The sequence below is a fragment of the Boeremia exigua genome (genome assembly GCF_020726555.1).
Source record: "Boeremia exigua strain MPI-SDFR-AT-0100 chromosome Unknown C7974scaffold_5, whole genome shotgun sequence".
Lineage (NCBI taxonomy): Eukaryota > Fungi > Ascomycota > Dothideomycetes > Pleosporales > Didymellaceae > Boeremia > Boeremia exigua.
In genome coordinates this window covers 162595-180689 of record NW_025763522.1, presented here as the reverse complement: position 1 = coordinate 180689, position 18095 = coordinate 162595, and the positions used below count along the sequence as shown (strand labels likewise).

At 51.4% G+C, this 18095-nt stretch overlaps 6 protein-coding genes across 6 annotated transcripts; 2 read left to right on the top strand and 4 right to left on the bottom strand.

Moving 5' to 3' along the window:
- Positions 1 to 1410: 1410 nt before the first annotated feature.
- Positions 1411 to 3458, top strand: C7974DRAFT_162570 (multicopper oxidase-domain-containing protein). The gene is made up of 2 exons (XM_046135981.1): positions 1411 to 1761; positions 1811 to 3458. Exons 1-2 carry the CDS (start codon positions 1530 to 1532, stop codon positions 3409 to 3411), a joined length of 1833 nt encoding a protein of 610 aa, XP_045997709.1. The 5' UTR covers positions 1411 to 1529; the 3' UTR covers positions 3412 to 3458.
- Positions 3459 to 4771, bottom strand: C7974DRAFT_162554 (uncharacterized protein). Its single transcript, XM_046135980.1, has 2 exons — positions 4508 to 4771; positions 3459 to 4458 (listed from the first exon to the last, which is right to left on the bottom strand). Exons 1-2 carry the CDS (start codon positions 4653 to 4655, stop codon positions 3506 to 3508), a joined length of 1101 nt encoding a protein of 366 aa, XP_045997708.1. The 5' UTR covers positions 4656 to 4771; the 3' UTR covers positions 3459 to 3505.
- A 3300-nt stretch (positions 4772 to 8071) lies between these two features.
- C7974DRAFT_310180 (mannan endo-1,6-alpha-mannosidase DCW1 precursor) lies at positions 8072 to 9526 on the top strand (the record flags this gene model as incomplete). Its single annotated transcript, XM_046138259.1, has 3 exons — positions 8072 to 8162; positions 8215 to 8915; positions 8969 to 9526. The coding sequence occupies 3 exons, from the start codon at positions 8072 to 8074 to the stop codon at positions 9524 to 9526; spliced, it is 1350 nt and encodes a 449-aa protein (XP_045997707.1).
- A 580-nt stretch (positions 9527 to 10106) lies between these two features.
- On the bottom strand, positions 10107 to 11444 carry C7974DRAFT_411969 (uncharacterized protein; the record flags this gene model as incomplete). The annotated part of the gene is made up of 1 exon (XM_046143602.1): positions 10107 to 11444. The coding sequence occupies one exon, from the start codon at positions 11442 to 11444 to the stop codon at positions 10107 to 10109; it is 1338 nt and encodes a 445-aa protein (XP_045997706.1).
- An 804-nt stretch (positions 11445 to 12248) lies between these two features.
- C7974DRAFT_162528 (fructosyl amino acid oxidasesarcosine oxidase) lies at positions 12249 to 13954 on the bottom strand. Its single transcript, XM_046135979.1, has one exon. It carries the CDS (start codon positions 13728 to 13730, stop codon positions 12372 to 12374), a length of 1359 nt encoding a protein of 452 aa, XP_045997705.1. The 5' UTR covers positions 13731 to 13954; the 3' UTR covers positions 12249 to 12371.
- Positions 13955 to 14591: 637 nt separating this feature from the next.
- On the bottom strand, positions 14592 to 16500 carry C7974DRAFT_162319 (transmembrane amino acid transporter protein-domain-containing protein). The gene has a single exon (XM_046135978.1). It carries the CDS (start codon positions 16383 to 16385, stop codon positions 14958 to 14960), a length of 1428 nt encoding a protein of 475 aa, XP_045997704.1. The 5' UTR covers positions 16386 to 16500; the 3' UTR covers positions 14592 to 14957.
- Positions 16501 to 18095: the final 1595 nt, after the last annotated feature.

Sequence of the window (18095 nt, the reverse complement as noted above, 5' to 3'; positions counted from 1 at the left end):
TCTACTATATCTTAGTCTAAAACTAGCTACTCTACTATAAGATAGTAGGCCTAAAAGAGGTTCTTAAGACTTAGAAGAAGCATAAGAAGAAGAGTAAAGTCCTTAACTTCTAGGAACCTAAGGACTATTATAGTAGAGTAGTGTTTTACTCTTCTTATAGGGTTAATAAAGCACATTAGTATAAGCAGGTAAAATAATAAGAAGCTAAGGTAGAAGAGGCTAGAAAAGTAGAGATAGCTAAACTTAGGCACGCAAATAAGCTATATAAAGAGCAACTAGCTTAGGAGAAGTATAAGTAGTAGGTAAGAGAGAAGGAAGAGAGAGACTATATTAAAGCTAAGAAGGTAGAAGAAGTAGCTAAACGCAAGGCTAAAAAGGAATGTTAGAAGCAAGCTTAGGACGCCTAGAAAGCTATACAATTGTCCTAAAGAGGTAATAAGACAGCTTTAAAAGCTTCTATAGTAAGAAGAAAGCCTGCGCGTTATAGTATAGGTGCGCGTAGTTAACTAAAGCCTGCAACGCCTCCTCTACTAGCTCGCACACACACTACCTGCAGTAGCTGCACTGCTACTCTATATAAATAAAATATATAGGCAATAATTATTGCATAGACCTATAGAACACTCTACTAAATAATCTTATAATAATAACTATTATACGTGGCTCTATAACCTCATTTTTCAGGTGCACTTTAGGGGGTTTCGGCGCATTACGCGAATCCGCGCATTACGCGCACGGACACGGTAACGCTAACCGAGGCGCGCTAACTGGGCTAAATTTACCACCGCCCTCTGACACACCTCATCTCCATTGACTCTCTTTGTCATGGCCCAGAGCTTCCAAGGAATTTAGTCATCGTCGAACATCAAGCTGATTGCTGCAGTTTGACTCTCTCGTAGCATCATTCATGCCGGCTCCGCAGGCATGTGACATTGCCAATATTGGACTTGCAGCCTCACGCCGACTCTACAGCCCTGTGGTTTGTGCAGCCTGTGCTTATTGCAGGTTACCTGCGTCTTGCAGCTGCCATGCACTCAACCAGATGCAAGCAGTAAAGCATCCGAGTGACCGGCATGAGGCTGCTGACACTAATTTACAGACTCGCTTCGGTCCCGACGTAGTGCTTATCCTGCTTGTTCGCTCGACCAACCGCAGCAGCTTGATATGCACGGCATGCCATGCAGCTCATTGTGAAAGGCGATTTTGACAGGTCTAGTGTGACCGAATCTGCACAATGCAGCATGTAAGCCCTTACCTCAGGCCCGGCGTCGCTCTGCGCCTCTAGCATCATGCCAACGTTGTTCGTGGAGAATACTCAACGCTTGCCCCATTCGAGTCTTAAAATCATCAGCAGCAAGTGTGAGCGTGGCACGTTGCCTGGAAAAGGCTTCTGTACTATTCCCTAAGATCTGGTTCCAGCTGGACGGTCTGAGTACAAGAAGCGCGGCGCCCATCAGCATTGAAAGGTGTGTGCAAGCAGTGCGATTATTTCCTTTCTTTGAACACTACCTGCTTACGTTACCATCGCTATGTTCTCATTGCTTACCCTATGTCTCGGCCTTGCAGCTGTCGTGTCTGCGAATGAGTGCTACTTCAAGCTTGAGTTGACTTCTGGGAAGGGTTCCCCGGATGGCTTCGAAAGGGAAATGATCTTCATCAACGGGCAGTATCCAGGGCCGTTGCTGGAGATACAGCAAGACGACTGGGTAGAGATTGAGGTTGTGAACAAAATGCCTGTCGAATCGAGTGTGCACTATCATGGTGAGTTTCACATGATGCACAAATCCGTGGACTTTGCTGAGTGTCACAGGCATGCACCAGACTAATACTCCATGGGCCGACGGTGTGCCTGGACTTACCCAGAGACCAATTCAACCTGGGGCTTCTTTCACATATAGATGGCACGCCGATCAGCATGGCAGCTATTTCTATCACGCTCATAGCCGTGGTCAAATCGACGACGGCGCCTACGGTCCTATTGTCATCAGGTCCAAGGATGGAGTTATCAACCCCTTCGACAAGATTGCTCCTGCAGAGGTCGGTCTTCTCAAAGAGGCTGCAGCTGCTGCAGTCCCTCTGTTGCTCTCCGACTGGCGTCATCGGACATCTGAGGAAACGTGGGCGGACCAGATAGCCTCCGGCATCGAAAGTGCCGTCTGCATGGATGCGATCCTTGTCAATGGCAAAGGCGCGGTCGATTGTTGGTCACGAGAAGAGATTACCAAATTTACGAGCCCGGCAATTGCACCAGTGTTGACTCAAGCCAACCTACAATTGACAGACAAAGGTTGCTTCCCGCCAGCGGTCTTTCCCATCCTTCTTGGAGGCGCCGACCTCAACCCTTCCGCGCTACCCCCCTCAGTCTTTGAGATTTGCACCCCTACGCAAGGCAGCCGCGAAACCATCAGGGCTCCAAGCAACAAAAAGTGGCTAGCACTCGACGTAATTTCGTCTGCCGGCATCGACACCTTTGCCTTCAGCATTGATGAACATCCACTCTGGGTTTACGCAGTCGATGGGCACTATATCGAACCCGTACAAGCCGACGTCCTGACGGTCGCCAATGGCGATCGCTACTCTGTCTTCGTTGAACTTACCAATCCGGGGAATAAGAATAACTTCGGTATCCGCGTAGCATCTTTGGCCCTCGTGCAGCTCATCGATACCACTGCACTCTTTAGCTACTCCCCTACTCCTGGAAGCGAGGGAGGATATAAAACCACGAACGGCCCTTACACGAACTCTTCAAGCTCAGAGCTCAGATCAAAGCCGTATACAAATCGTGCCGGATTCGCTGTCTCCCCAGGCGTCACCGTCCTCGAGCACGCCTCGACCACTTCATTTCCCCCACAATTTCCCCAACCACCACCCTCGCCAGCGCAAACCTTCTTCCTCACAACGGGTAACGTAGGAAACAGCTATACTTGGGCGCTCAACGCAACCCCATTCAGCAACACAGCCTTCGACAACACTGCACCGCTACTATACCTGCCTCCAACCCTTCAGAATGGCGACGGCAACATCACTCTTGTCACCAAGAATGCCACCTGGATCGACCTGATCATCTTGGTTCCGAACCTCTCACAGCCGCCTCACCCAATTCACAAGCACGGTAATCGTGCTTTCATCCTCGGCGCCGGGGCGGGAAACTTCACATGGCCTGATGTCGCTAGCGCTGCAGCTGAGAAGCCAGAGCTGTTCAACCTGGTGAACCCAAGTTACAGGGACGGCTTCGTGACGCCGCCAAGCTCGACGCAGCCGACGTGGTTGGCAGTCCGGTACAAGGTGGAGAACCCGGGGGCGTGGATGCTGCACTGTCACATCCAGACTCATTTGAATGGAGGCATGGCAGCGGTGATTTTGGATGGCGTGGACGAGTGGCCCGAGGTGCCTGCTCAGTATCAAAACTGAGGTGACTGAGCCGGTGTAGATGGTCGTGTAGTAGACGATCAGGTATCTTAATGTTTAAATTATTTCATGACTATCATTCAACACGTGTTCGGGTTCACTCTTTGACTTTGATGACGACCTTGCCGAAGTGACCGCCGCTGAACAGGTACTGTAGCGCCTTATCCGCCTCCTCGAACTTCCACACCTTGTCGACAACAGGCCTGATTTTTCTCTCGTCATAGAACTGCAGCATGCGTGCAAATTCGTCACGGGGCCCGTTGATGATGCCCTTCAATGTGACGTTCCGCTTCAGACATAGCAAGTTGGTGTTGGTCCTGTCGCCTTCCGAGTCCTCCTTGCCAGAGAGGTAGCCAATGCACGCGATCAACCCACCGAAGCGCACTGCCTCGAAAGACTTGCGCAGCGTCTGCGCGCCACCGACTTCGATGACAACATCCGCACCCCGATCTTCTGTCAGCTTCAGGACTTCGCTGTCCCAATCCGGCGTGTTGCGGTAGTTAATCGTCGACTTCGCGCCGAGCTTTTTCGCACGCTCAAGCTTCTCATCAGATGAGGATGTGACAATGACGTTTGCGCCAGCGGCGCAAGCGATCTGCGCTGCTGAAATAGACACACCGCCCGTACCCTGGCATACGACTGTCTCGTCCGCCCCGATGATCTCGCCCTTGGGACGCATGCAGTTCAGACTCATCCACGCCGTGACCGCTGCGATGGGCAGGCATGCCGCCTCATCGGAGGAGAGATACTGCGGCACCTTGAGCAGGCCGGTGGTGGGGAAGACACGGTACTGTGTGAGCACACCAGGAAGAGGGTTGCCCAGTCCGTTTGCAAGGTCACGCGCTTGCACTTGGCCGGTGACGTGGGTCTGCGCGAACGTTGCCACGACACGGTCACCTTCGTTGATAGCAGAGTCGGGGCCCATGAAGGGATCGGTTGCGTTTGTCAGGCGGGGCCCAACGGCAACAACGATGCCGCACATGTCGCTAGCAGGGACAACGGCGGGTGGCTGCTCGACATGTTTGTGATGGTTGTAGAGACCCATACAGACTATGTGCTATTAGTGGCCGTCGCCGCAATGTCTGGTGGTGTCGCATACCTTCAGTATCCCTGTAGTTCAGCGACACCGAATGAATCTCAACCAGCACTTCATTTTCGCCTGGAGTAGGGATGTCCACCTCTTCCATGTACAGTTTCTCGAGTCCATCCTGGCCGGACTTCCATTGCTTAATCTTCTGTGGCGCCATATCGCGTCAGGCTGGTTTATCGCAAGGGTTTCTTCAATTTCGTAATTTGCCGATGAGGGAGTACGTCGAAGTAGATCTGAACGAATTTGACGATGATGTGGACAGAGCTAGAGAATTGGTGCTCTTGAATTGATTTTTTGCGATTGGCTTTTTCTTGCTAGCAAATAGCCCAGAAACCTCAGTGAGCCAGTCTCGGCGATCTTGCGAGAACGGTGGCGTCGGCATCGTTAAATATGTCCAGTTGTTTCGTCAAATCTTGGAAATCGCCTTCGGGTACAAGTCGCCGAAACACCAATGTCAATCTCAAAACAGTTCTGACAGCGGATACAAAGCCCTATGAGGCTGCGCAAGTGGGGAAACCTATGACATATATACCCTATCATGACGATACGGGTACTCACTCGTGGTGTTGGCAAGCATCGGGTCTAGACGTCACTGGCCGGGATAGCCCGAAGCGGCCGAGGTCGAGATAGCCACTCGGGTGCCATCATCCGCGGGAAACCGCCTTTGAGTTCGAAAACACGACAACACAAAACCTGCACAGCCCTGTTGCGCGGCCGGCTTCGACTCCGATAAGTAGGCGGTGACCAAAATCACACAGGTAGGCTACGCTGCTCAAAAGCTGCGATGGAAAGAGACGAGCCGCGAAGACGTCGCGAAAATGAGTCGATGGTGTGCTGACTGCTGATGGGTTTTGACGGCTGACGTTTCTGGAAGATTGGCAGTCGCAAAGACGGCAGAACAAATACTGCCTGCTACGCCACACAGTGACAACGGCTTGCCGGCGATGATCGAGAGCCAAGGTCTGCATTGAGCTGTGGTCAAGGGCACTTGCATCATGTCCAGAATCGACCCGTTGACCCATCCGCCATGCGCAGTGTGCTGACGTGCAACACGTTGAGTCCCGAAGTTCTTTACCGACATGGAAGGTAGCTGCCTTCAGCGTCAAATTTACCCCGGAGTTCCAGAAGACGCGGATGGCTGACTTGTGCATGTGGATCAAAGCACCACCACACCTTCAATACAGCCGTGCAGCAAGTGGATGCCGATACCACGTCGTGGATGCAAAATGGGCAACCGAGTACATTTCTTACAGACCTGCACGGTACTTGGTAGGAACGTGTGTGATATTTTGTCTCTCAGACCCACCCGCTACCAGAACCTCGGAGCTCGAGTAGATGTGCAGAGTTGACGCTGTTCAAGGCTGTGGTACGTCGGCACAGCTTTGCGGAGAGCCATGACACAGCAATCTGACTGGCCTATTCTTGACGTTCTTTCGGAGACGATGTTCCGACGAACCATGCAGGCTCCACCAGCTGTGTACCTCGCGGCCCACAAAAGAACCGGAAGATGCAGCAACAGTGGGACGTAGCTGACGAATCGGGGCAAGGTATTGCTGAGGAGGCAGCGCCACGCATCGAGAAACTACGCATCATTGCAGACGATGACAACACAACAACGAAGCAATACCGATGCAAAAAAGAACGGATCTACAAACTACAGTGACTGCCTACCTGAGCACTGCTTTACTCGTACGTTGCCCCAGCAGGGCTGAGCGCGCAGAAAGTCTTATTATCTCCTGGCCGCTCACCACATATGCCCTGGATTTTACCGTATCCAGTGTCGCTGCTGCTGAAGACATATCACAAAGCACTCATATTCGTGACTCATACTACGCGCTAGTAGTGCGGGATATCCAGGATTACACGACAGCTCTGGTTGTCAAGTATCCCAACTCCCTACTGCCCCCTGGTGTTTCCCGTACACGAGAAGGGTATACACATCCCTAGACGATTGGCCCGATTGGCAATAGGCAGTGATTCATTCTGCGAAAACTCATCCGCCACAGCTCTAGATCATTAGTAGCTCCTCTACGCCGAAGCCTTCTTGAGGAGTACGTCCTAGAAAGGGGGGCAATGCAGTCAGACGTGACTCTCAGCTACAGGTTTGTTGTTCGGGTAGAGCAGATGAAAGGCCGATCTGATTGGCAGGGATCTTGGGCGACGGTTTTGCAAACAACCTTCCAAGGTTTCCATTTGACTTAGCCACCAACACTGATACAACTGGCCAACATCGCTTAAGATCCGGGAATATTACCTAGCATCAAAGAAATGGGGGCGCAATTGAGCCTGATACAAAACAGGAGGAACATCTACCGAGAATCTGTAGTAAGCCCGCTTGATGAGCAGGTGCGAAAGCTTACAGAAGGTGCAACATAAAATTGACCTACCTACCTATGAGTTTATACAATCGTCGTGCTGCATACCTACGCAGAACTTCAAATGCGGCAATGGAGCATGTTTCTCTTCATTCTCGTCGTCGCACTCGTCATTATCAGGCCTTTTTCGCGTCCTTAAGGTCCTCAGGGAACTAAAAGGTGGGTCTCTGATGAATAGTAGCTGCCTTGCCTCTGCCGACGAACTGTGATCTATAATGCAGTCAAGATAGATAAGACCTAGACCAGTAGGTTCCATTTCCTGCGAGGTTATATCGCCGAGTGCTACTAATCCGAGTCTTGCTTCTACGTTCCAGTAGCCATGTCATTGTAGCTTCACACAACAGAGCCAGTTTAGTCCGATTCTTTGATACCTAGCGTACTCTCATTGCGCGATAGAAATGTTCAATTGTAGATAAAGTAAAAGCAACCTTCAGAGTGTCGTACTTGCTCACAATGCGACCCAGCATGATTATTGATAAACATTATCCGACCGAGGTGTGCAGAGGGGACTGTCCCTACTATTGAATGCAGCCAAGCCAGTCAAGGCAGAATTCACGTCAATAGCGTTCGTGTTTGAAATTCAGATTCTTCTATATTTGCTCGGGCAATATTAAGCCTCGTGAAGAGGTGGTCCGTGAGCTAGACAGAGGCCTTTGAGGTGCACGGGCACAGTACTTCGTTTCATAATTGATGTAACGTGTTTAATGACGGCTCTCGGCATGTAGCATTGTTACATGATATCGCAGTAGGCATGACTCCATGTATTACGCCGTATGCCACAAAAACATGCGTGAGGTGTGACTGCGCCGCTTTCAAAGCCCACATATGGGCCTGCATGGGCCTCGCCAATCACACCAAGAATAGCTATTCTTTGATCAACTACTATAGATAAACGTCAATTGATGTCAATTTCTCTTGACTCTGCCTTTTGTGTCGTGCGAATCTGTACGACTCTGATCCGATTTTGCCGAGTCAGCCTTGTAATCTTAGAACAACTCCCAATTGAGCGAAGGACCGACCGGACCAGAGGCACATCGCGTATCCAGAGCGTATCCAGAGCGTATCCTACTCAGGGTCTCGTCCCACCTACTCAAGAGCGTGGCGCCCAATGCTAGCTGCATTCTATATAGGTTTGCAAAGAACGTCACTCTGGCTGCCAGATTTACACGGAATCTAATTCCACGTCGAATAAATTTACATGAAGCCTACATTCCCCTTCGGGGCCATTGGTGTCTCAGTTCTATTGCTGATAGGTGTAGGTGCTATCGAACTGGAGGTCAATTCGGCAGGTGAGACTTTCATGAATGCCGGCGAGCCTGAGGATAGCGCTAATGGACGTAGACTCGATCAAAAAGGCGGCAAAGGCAATTTCCACTAACCTTCGAAATCAATATACTGGCGACAGACCAGGCGATGTCCCAGGTAATCTTCCAGATCCTTACTACTGGTGGGAATGCGGTGCCATGTTCAACGCCCTCATCGACTACTGGTATTATACTGGAGATGACCAGTATAACGAGATCACAACACAGGCTCTAGAGCATCAGATTGGGGACAACAACGCGTTTATGCCGCCAAATCAGACCAAGTCACTAGGAAACGATGATCAAGGCTTCTGGGGCATGGCTGCCATGTCAGCTGCCGAGAACAGATTACCCGATCTCAAAGATGGGCCTTCTTGGCTCTCTCTCGCTCAGGCCGTATTCCAGACCCAATACAGGCGATGGGACAACACAACATGCAGCGGGGGGCTTAAATGGCAGATCTTTCCTTTCAACCCTGGATACACCTACAAGAACACTATTTCTAATGGATGCTTCTTTAACCTTGCTGCACGTCTGTACAAGTACCTTGGCAACGAGACGTACTCCGAGTGGGCTGAGAAGACCTGGGATTGGGAGCTGTCTGTGGGACTTATAAGCCCAGATTCGCATTTCTTCGACGGAACCGATGACCTTCAGAACTGTACCTCTATTGCCCATATGCAGTGGACGTATAATGCCGGTGTGCACATGTCCGGTGCTGCTGCCATGTGGAATGTGGTACGTACAAGACAGTCTTACTACATTAGTGCACATTTGCTTACATGAACAAGACTCAGAACGACCTATGGCGAAATAGGCTTCAGGGTGTCATCAAAGGAATCAACGTCTTCTTCAAGAATGGCGTCATGACTGAAGTCGCGTGTGAGAACAATAGAAAGTGCGACGTTGACCAGCGCTCTTTCAAAGCCTATCTTGCCCGTTGGCTAGGATATACAGCCATCGTCGCCCCCTGGACGCGTGACCAAATCGACCCTTTGCTCAAAGCCTCAGCCAAAGCTGCGGCAGCACAGTGTAATGCTGGTGAAGATCAGGTGTCGTGCGGTCTCCGATGGATCGATAACGGCAAAAACGACGGGAGCCTTGGTGTTGGTGAGCAGATGGCTGCATTGGAGATAGTGCAGGCATTGCTCTATCCTACTGTCGATGGGCCAGCCACTGCTGAAAGAGGCGGAATCTCGAAAAGCGACCCCGACGCTGGAAACAAGACACCTGCTGATCATGCTGCCAATCTCAATTCCGTCACTACTAGTGACAAGCTTGGTGCTAGTATACTAACCATCGTTATTCTAGTTGGTACGATTATTGGCGGGTGGTGGATAGTTTCATAACTGCTCAGCCAAGGCGTGAGCATACTTGCTCGCGAGACGAAACGGTATTTGAACGCCATGAATTCGCACAAAGGTTCACGAAAAAAAACTCATAAGTTTTTGGAACGCCGTGACGTCTTCATCCAGCCAACCCAGACTTGTCCTCAATTACCACCTTCAACGCGGACCATGTGCAGTACTCATTCGCGATCCCACTCCAACAGAGAGCCCACAAAATCCTCAAGAGCCTCCTGAACCTCTACGGACTTGTTGTTGCAAAGAAGAAGAACTTCAACATATCCACTGGATGGATTCAAACGACAAGTGTCAGATCATCTGGAAAGTCACGCGAAAGTGCGCAAATGGTGGTTTGGAAATAGTGCGACGCTTTTGAGGCGAAGACCTTTCTATGCCTGAAAATCCGGTCTGTCACTCATTCCAAGTTCAACTACGGAAGGGAAACTGAGCACGATACCAGAGGGTGGGAATGAAAATAGCAGATCAATTGTATTGTACTATGATTCCAAGCTGTCCATCATTCCACACCATGTTATTGCCAACCTCTGTTCATCAGAGCGGCAGTCTGTAATACATGTATCAATCACTTTTTTCCAGGTATCGTGATAGCATTATCGGGATACAGCTTTGCCTTCGAGAACTTGACGCCATTCTCCATCTCTCCCTTGATCCGAGTAGCCCTGTGAACCAAGTCGGTGATAGGAGAAGTTTTATTGCCTTCTCCTTTCAGACCGCGTTGAACCTGGGATCTCACAGCGTCTTCACTGCGGCATGCATCTTTATCTCCCTCGTGACACTCTTTGTTGACGTCCTTGGTGACTTGCCTGTAGAGGCTTTGGAGATCCCTAGGTGGAAAGTTGTGCACACCGTGCTCCTTGCACCACTTGTTGATGCTGCGGTATATGGCGCGTTGTTCGTCTTCGGTCCATCGCGCCCTCTTGACATCTGAGACGTAGTCAGATTGGCAATCATCGACGATCTTACGAAGCGTCTTGTTGTAATAAGTTCTCCAGTCTTTGTCATTCGGGTCGACGGCAGATTGGAAGCATGCTTCGGGATGACGGTACTTCACGTATTCGTGGTTGTCTTTGCGAAAAACCCTGAAGATGGCTTTCATGGCCCATTCTTCGTCGCCGCTGACCCAGACAAATTCCTTGGAGCTTTTCCTCGTCCACTGTTGGCCTGATCTCAGGATAGGCACCGTGTGCTTCGACGGATTTGGCATGATGTAGGTATCCGAACTTCCGCTTGTGAGGCCAGGCTTCTTCTTAGGCAGATGATCGATCTGTACGTATTCTTTGCCTTCGTTCACTAAACTGAATCGAGCGCGCACGCCTCCAGAAGGTAGTATCTCGAATGTTTCCTTTGCATGTTTGCTGCTTGGGGCAACTCCTGCATCCGAGTCTACATTGCCGTGATCGAAGCTATCATCGTGCGGCGTATGTGTCAAGACACTGCTAGCTTCATTCTCTGAAACAGAGTTGAGCAAATTTGATGCCAGTAGATCGTGCGGCTGAACGAAGTACTGGTTTTGTACTTTGTCGTTGAGGAATGCCCACAACTCACCAAAGTCCACACCGGGCAAATCGGGTAGCGTCAGTCCATCTACGCATGCGATGCATGCATATTCTTCCACCATTTCTGCCGTAATATCAGGAATGTCAACTTCAAGGCCCCGACTCGCCTCTATTGGCCAGCGATGAAATTGGCCCATGAGTTCGGGAAGAAGGACGTTGCGCAAGCTGTCCAGCTCAAAGATCGAGCGTTCTAATGAGTAGGGGAAGAAGTCATAGAAGGCCCTGTGCAGTGTCGCATCATCAAGCCTCTCGATGACGGAACCATTATAATCTATTACCGCCAGTACTAAGTGATGGTACAGATGCATCCACACACGTTCGTCAAAGGTCAATCCGGCCGACATGTTGAACACCTGAACAGTGTGGTCTGTAAAGTTCTGTTGCGAAGATGCCTCAGTATAGTGGACATGGTCTTATTATAGCAATCAAAGTTTGCTATACAGCTTGTGAAGAAGAAATCCCACAGTGCTGCTGATCTTGATTTGCTTCGACTATTGTTTGCGACGCAACGCGAATGACCTATCGACATAGCCCGTGATTTGATGTCGTGAGCTTGTGCCCACTACACAAGTCATAAGGAAAAAGGTTCGATCTCGGTTGTCTCCTTCACGGGCCTCTTCGTCAACGAAGGATTTGCACATGATGACGACAGCTTGCCCCTCCACTCTGATCTGGCAGAAGTGTTTTCTCATTGTCGGTTATTCACATTCCTATACCGTTTTCTGAGCATAGCAACGGCCGTCTTTGACTTTTGTACAAGATGCTTCTGAGCCCACTTTCTCGCCAAAATAAGAAATGATTGCTTCCTTGCTGATCATTGCGTCGAAATGTAGTGCTTTGACATCTTGCTCATTCCACCAAGGCGATTCACTGAGATCATTGCGCATATGTACGAACGATGTCTCAGTCTTTCCTTTCTGGGAGGTCATATCGGGTTTGGGTGGATCTTTCCTATGTGATGATGGACATGTGTGGTCTCACGTAGCCAGATGGAAAGAGTGGCAGTACGCCATCTGGGCTTGCTGATTGCTACCCACTCCACACTTGAGGTTGGCAAGAGTGATGTTTGCTGCCATGCACGCATGTCATCATGACAGAGGTTCGTTCCAAGCTGAGCAGAGCTTGTGCGTACGCCACAAGCAATCTTTGCGGCCAAAGCCCTTGCACTGAACTATAGCTCCTCCGTGGCTCACCTGGAGACCGAGACGTCAAACAGAACATCGACCTACATCTTCACAACATGATTGTGTTATCCAGCAAAACGACCGTCTCTATAGCCTCGCTTTCTCCTCCTCAAAATCACTCAACTCTCTCCTGTGCTCATTCCGGGGACTGTTACCAAACTCCTTCGCGCATCTTTCCTTCAGCTCGTCCTCACTCTTCCACTTCCACGCTCTATCCTTCTCCTCTCCATTACTCTTGCCCTCAATCACGTTGAGCAAATAGCTTCCTGCATTCGGCATGAACTTGTACGAGTGGAAACTTCCACCGACTGCAATGTACATGTTCTTGAGCCGATTGTCGGGGTGTCGTGATAGCACCCAGTCTTCGGTCGGGGTGACGGCATCGTAGCATATGCGCCAGCGGTCTGGGCTTCGGGATTTTGTCCATCCTGGCATGCTGTTTTTGAGGACTTTTTCGCTTTCCTGGGTAAGCTTTTTGGGAACTTGCATCTGGTTCCTTGTGCTGGGTGTCGTGATACGCCGCCCTGAAGCTGTAATGATGGTGTTCGTGAACTCGGTCTTGAGGTCATTGATCTTCAGGCAGGGTAAGTGATAGTAAGGAGGGATGATGTCGACCTCGCCTCCAATGACTACGATCGGAAGTTTCGTCTCCATCATGTGTTTTGACTCGCTTTCGCTCAGATCGTAGTAAGCGGATAGTCGTCCAACGGCTGTGATCTGCCGTTCGATTCGGTCTTTGTCTGCAATGTCGAGTTTGTCCTCGAGAGGAGAAAGTAAGCTGCTTGTCCAGGCACCAGCTGCAACAACGACTTTGTCTGCTTTCAAGACCGTGCCGTCGTGTAGCCGCACACCTGCTAACCCCTCCCCGTTGTCACGCAGCAGCAATTCATTCACTTCGCCAGTGACTCTCTTCACACCTCTGCTTTCCGCGATTCTCAAATAGGCCTTGGTCGCGCTTGCTGCATCTACCCACCCCGCTTCAGGATTGAAGTATCCCTTCCCCAGCTTGTCGCCATCCAGACCTTTTAAGACATCTTGCTCTTTAATCAAGTCATTCGCGTCAAGCTGTTTGATGACGTTCGATCCCCTTTCCTCAAAAGTCTTGCGCACGCCCGACCTGAATTCTTGACTCTGATCAGGGCCATCGAATACTGTCCACCCTGCTTTGTGAAAATGGCCTTGCACTTCCATACCCCAGAACCAGAAGTGAATGGCCTCATTTGCGAGGTTGCAATACAGCGGTGAGGTGTAGTCGGTGCGGATGATGCGGTTGATGTCAATTGCGGCCGCCTGTTTGTCCTGCACAGGCCCGTCTGGAGACCAACGGTCAACTATCGTGATTCTCGATGCATCGCGGTAGGCTTTTGAAGCATGCACGGCAAGAGAGGTGCCGAAGGTGCCAGCACCAATGATCAAAAGCGTTGGCTCCTGCTTCTGTTCCGCCATTGTAGACTCTTTCTGTTTGTTTCCCTTTCTGCGTCAGATGTTTGTCTCCGGCGGACGTACGGGTTCTTCACAGTTGATATGTTCGATATCGTGGTTCTCTCGGCAGTGTCCCCGCGTCATGGTGCGGATCCGCCGGACAGGGGTGTCGATCGCCGCGCCATTTCGAGAAGGCGGAGATCGTTCCGCGAGTCGTGGAGCGGGAAGGCGCGAAGTATGTCGCAAACTTCCTCACACAATGTACATTTGTCGCACGCGACTGCGAACGTCTTATTACAAGGCAGCGTCCATACGGCAACATCGGGCAAATCGTGACTGCGGAACTGACACCACGTGGGCATTGCAACGCTTGATGCGTCTGCACTCGGAGGCTCGACGCTGGCAGTGCGCTGAGCGGTAATTCCTCCAGGCCGCAAACACACGAATCGCAGTATATACATCACTTCTCGACGCTGCGAAGACGAGGTGCAGAGGTATCGAAGCCGACGAACGGTGCATTCAGCAACACTCTGAACTCCAGGTAACGACCACACAACCCGTCGCCGCGCCGAATCTTCCCACACGCGACCCCAGCGCTCCTCTTCCTCAGCAAACACGACACAAAGGCCACCGGCGACGGAAAGGTTACAACCGTGGCAGCCCTTTGCGTACTCTCAACATGAATCCGTAACCCCGTAGGTCCGTCACTGCATGCCAACCAGTCGTGGGTCGTGCAACTCTAGTACCTGCGAGGAACCCAACAACCTCAACAAGTTGATTGCGGCTGATTTGAGTTAATGGGCTGGTTTTGGTCGCGACTTCGTGGGTTGTATCGGAGGACAGGCAAGTCCCGTTTCGGTCGCTTGGGAGTTTCCAGGGTGACAGAGAGCGGTGTTTGGGAGGATTGTGCCGGGAATCCTGTTGGAAAGAATTGTTTGAGAAGTGGCAGGGCGGAAGATTACATCGATGATGTGTGAACGTCCGTTTGAGCAGCTAACTTTCCGCGTGAAATGTGCTGCGTTTCAAGGTTTAGATTGTTGAGGGCGCACCACCTGCAGCCATTGCTGAGTCAGTTAAAGGTCTCACTGTGTATAGAGCTCATTTTGGAACTTGGATGAGATCATGATTCGATTTGTAGATCATAAAATAGTACATGCTGGTATCTTGCAGACATTACCCAGACTCATTGCATCGTCTATCCAGACTGATATATAAATAACAAACGCCGTGCTAAATGCTCATAATCATGCTTTATGTGTAAGACACAGCGGAGCAGGTAAACGCGCTGCGAACATTGCCGCCGCTGTACTGGTGAATGATGTCCTCGACCGAAGCGTAGGTACCAGCACCAAGGATAACGATACCGATGATGAGTACACCGGCGTTGAGGAAAGTCAGCGCAATGTTCTTGCGGCTAGAGAAGCAGCCGCCTTCCCTGACAAGTTGGAACCAGAACAGCGCGGGGAAGTAGAAGGTGAAACCTGAGATGAACAGGGAGGAAATGAGACCGAGGAGCGCGTTAAAGAAGGGGATGGCCTCGGCGATAATCCAGCCAATGACCGTGATAATAGTGATCAGGCAAAACCAGACGCCCCAGCCGCGAGCACCCTTGACGTAGCGGATAGGCGAGTTGGGGAACGCGCGGTCCATAATGTACCTGCCGACAACCGTACCGTTGATCGATCCGGAGATGAAGATGACAGGCAGAGCAATACCAAAAGCAATGCGGGACACGGTATCACCTGCGGAAAGCAGAGCAGGAGACTTGACATCAGCACCGACAAAGGCGTAGATGAGAGCTCCTGTGACTGTGTAGATGAAGATCTCAATCAGACCAAGCGCCCAGATGGACTTGACGTAGTCCTTAGGGGTGTGCATCTCAGACATAAACGAGAACTGGCAGACTGCGAAGGAGTAGGCAAAGACAATGTTGGTGGTTGCCAAGAATGCCTCGTAGAATGTGGTGTTCTCCGGGGGCCATGCAGACCATGAAACCGCGGCAAGGCCACCAGGCGCGTTGTGCGCCTGGACACCGGTCGCGATAATAGTAACCAGGATTGCGACAATGATACTGACGAAATCAATGTAGCCCAGAATCGCGAATTCCGCAAAGGATGGCGGGAGAGCAAGAAGGAGCAGGATGATGAGTGAAACCACGCCCCATGCTAGTGCGCAGATCTGGTAGTTATCGATGATGTTGATGAAGGCGATGGTACCGGTCAGAGCGTGGGATCCAACAAGCAAGATCAGGAATAGCGCGAACATGACTCCGACGAGCTCGTATCCGAAGCGACCCCAGATGAGCTGCACGGCATCCGAGTAGTGATTGACGTGCGGGTAGCGCATCTTGACCTGACCGACGACGTATGACGTATAGATGGCAATCAGGCCGAGACCCACGCACATGATGACACCGGCAACCATTCCAAGCTTTGCGAACGCACTGGGAATGCTGAGAGACCCAAGAGCAATGGCTTCGACAATCAGGCAAATGGTGAGACGCTTCCATCCCAGTTGGTTGAATCTCTCGGAGCCCTCCTGGACTGTGGCGGTCTTGTCGAGAGGCATGTTGAGCTCGGGGTCGCTCTTCTTGCCCTCGGAGGAGATGTCGTCCCCATGGTAAACAGGAGGGTTGGCGTCGTAGCCGCGCTCCGGGTATGACCTCTGGACTTCCTGCATAATGGATGAAGGCTGCTCAAAAGTGAGACTGAGACAAAGTTGACGTGTCGAAAAGGCGGGGACAGGACTTCGTTTTGAGGGTCAGTTTCTACCGGCGAGCTAGGCCAAGGCGATGCTGAAAGCAGAAGTCGTAATGCAGGTCGCAGCCAAACCTTGGGACGGAAGGCGATAGCGACGAACCGTTGTTAGTTGAGTGGATAGGTGATAGAGTCGCGATGCAGGACTCGTGCTACTGGGGCAACATGATGTATTTTGTAGTCGTCCAGCTTATCTGCCACTTCCCCAAATGTGTAATAGAATGGTGGCTATCAGATACTCCGCTCCACGCTCCAGGACGCTGTGACCGAAATTGACCGGCGCGGCAGCGAGCAGCTCGAGTCGGGGTTGAATCTCGGGGCTGGTTGCTACCAACGGGCATACCCAGGTGGCCATTCACGGCTGAGGCGGTCGGCCCACCGCTAGGGTTGCACCCAGACAAGCATTGCGCCAAGCGAGAGGCTGAACCTCGCAGCACGCCCGGCATCAGAGACTTCACTGGTCTCTGGAGGCGTTCACACGTCCCGATCACACAACCCTACACTCCAGTTTCTCCAGACTGCCGGTCTGGGCGCCTTCTGGCAGCATAGTCTGGAGACGATGCACCCTTCGGCTTCGTAGCAGACAGCATCGCAGGGCGCTATGATGTTGCCCTGGCGTGCGCGTTGTACGCCTCACAGTGTGTAGCCTGCCCCTGCAGCAGCGAGGGATGATGCGCTCCACATAGCGCGCTGCAGTTGACGTAAAATTTCGAAAATTTTACGTTGCGCACACCTGCACCAGGGGGACGTGCAGCTCTCATGCGTGGGCGCCCTGTTTCGAATGGAGCAATGATCTGTGACATCACGACGCGCTCTCCGCGAAAGATGCAGCTGAAATCGTTGGACTTGCTGCTTGCTGCAGATAACGGAGACGCACAGTGACGACGCAAATAGAACGCCACCGACGTGAGGAACTGCAGCCCTATCGGCGCGAGCCGTCTTCCATCCTCGGCCTCTGTGGGTTCAGTCAAGCATTTCCATCCGCACCATCCCGGCGAGTGGCGTATCTTGTCATTCCTGGCCGAGTAGGTGCCGACGCGCTAGTTAGTCAGGCACCGCCCGACTGCAACCGATGTCTAGACCACAAGCAGTAATTTCTGACATCGCATTCGTGATGCTCGTGCCACCTGGGTATTTTGGAAGGGTAATGAAATGGTACAACCGCTTTGTCACTGGGTAGAACGCGCAAACAGCGCCCTTGACGCTCGCGTGCTTATCTTTACCTGTGCACATCCTGGAGTGCATAACGGGGTTTTATAGAGTTCAGAGATGAGCCAATTACGGTGGACGCAAATGAGTAGCAGCTGTCTGTACCCCAGACGGACCCTTCACAAGTTCTGGAAACAGAGTGTCTTCTCGGAGACAGCATGCCGGATTCGGCCCTTCGAGCGCAATGGACTCCGTGTCGTTCTCGTCGGCGATTAGTGGTTTGGAGGCAAGCGGGGTAGAGTCACGATGCTGTGGATGCCCCGGGTACTGAGTTCTGGAAGCTGTGGGATAGCGACCCAAAGTCGGAGCAGCTTTGCGGGGAAAGAACGAAAGAACTTGGCACAAAGTCAAGAAATGATTGGTAACGATCGAGATCTTGTATATAGTGTTGCTGCTGCATTAGAGTAGACATGGTTCTATCGTC

Excerpts from the sequence above, each read along its gene's own strand:
- C7974DRAFT_162570 (XM_046135981.1), top strand. The coding sequence starts at position 1,530 with ATGTTCTCATTGCTTACCCTATGTCTCGGCCTTGCAGCTGTCGTGTCT. Across the intron at positions 1,762-1,810 it reads ATCGAGTGTGCACTATCATG|GCATGCACCAGACTAATACT; the intron begins GTGAGTTTCACA and ends TGAGTGTCACAG.
- C7974DRAFT_162554 (XM_046135980.1), bottom strand. The coding sequence starts at position 4,655 with ATGGCGCCACAGAAGATTAAGCAATGGAAGTCCGGCCAGGATGGACTC. Across the intron at positions 4,459-4,507 it reads GAACTACAGGGATACTGAAG|TCTGTATGGGTCTCTACAAC; the intron begins GTATGCGACACC and ends AATAGCACATAG.
- C7974DRAFT_162528 (XM_046135979.1), bottom strand. The coding sequence starts at position 13,730 with ATGGCGGAACAGAAGCAGGAGCCAACGCTTTTGATCATTGGTGCTGGC.
- C7974DRAFT_162319 (XM_046135978.1), bottom strand. The coding sequence starts at position 16,385 with ATGCAGGAAGTCCAGAGGTCATACCCGGAGCGCGGCTACGACGCCAAC.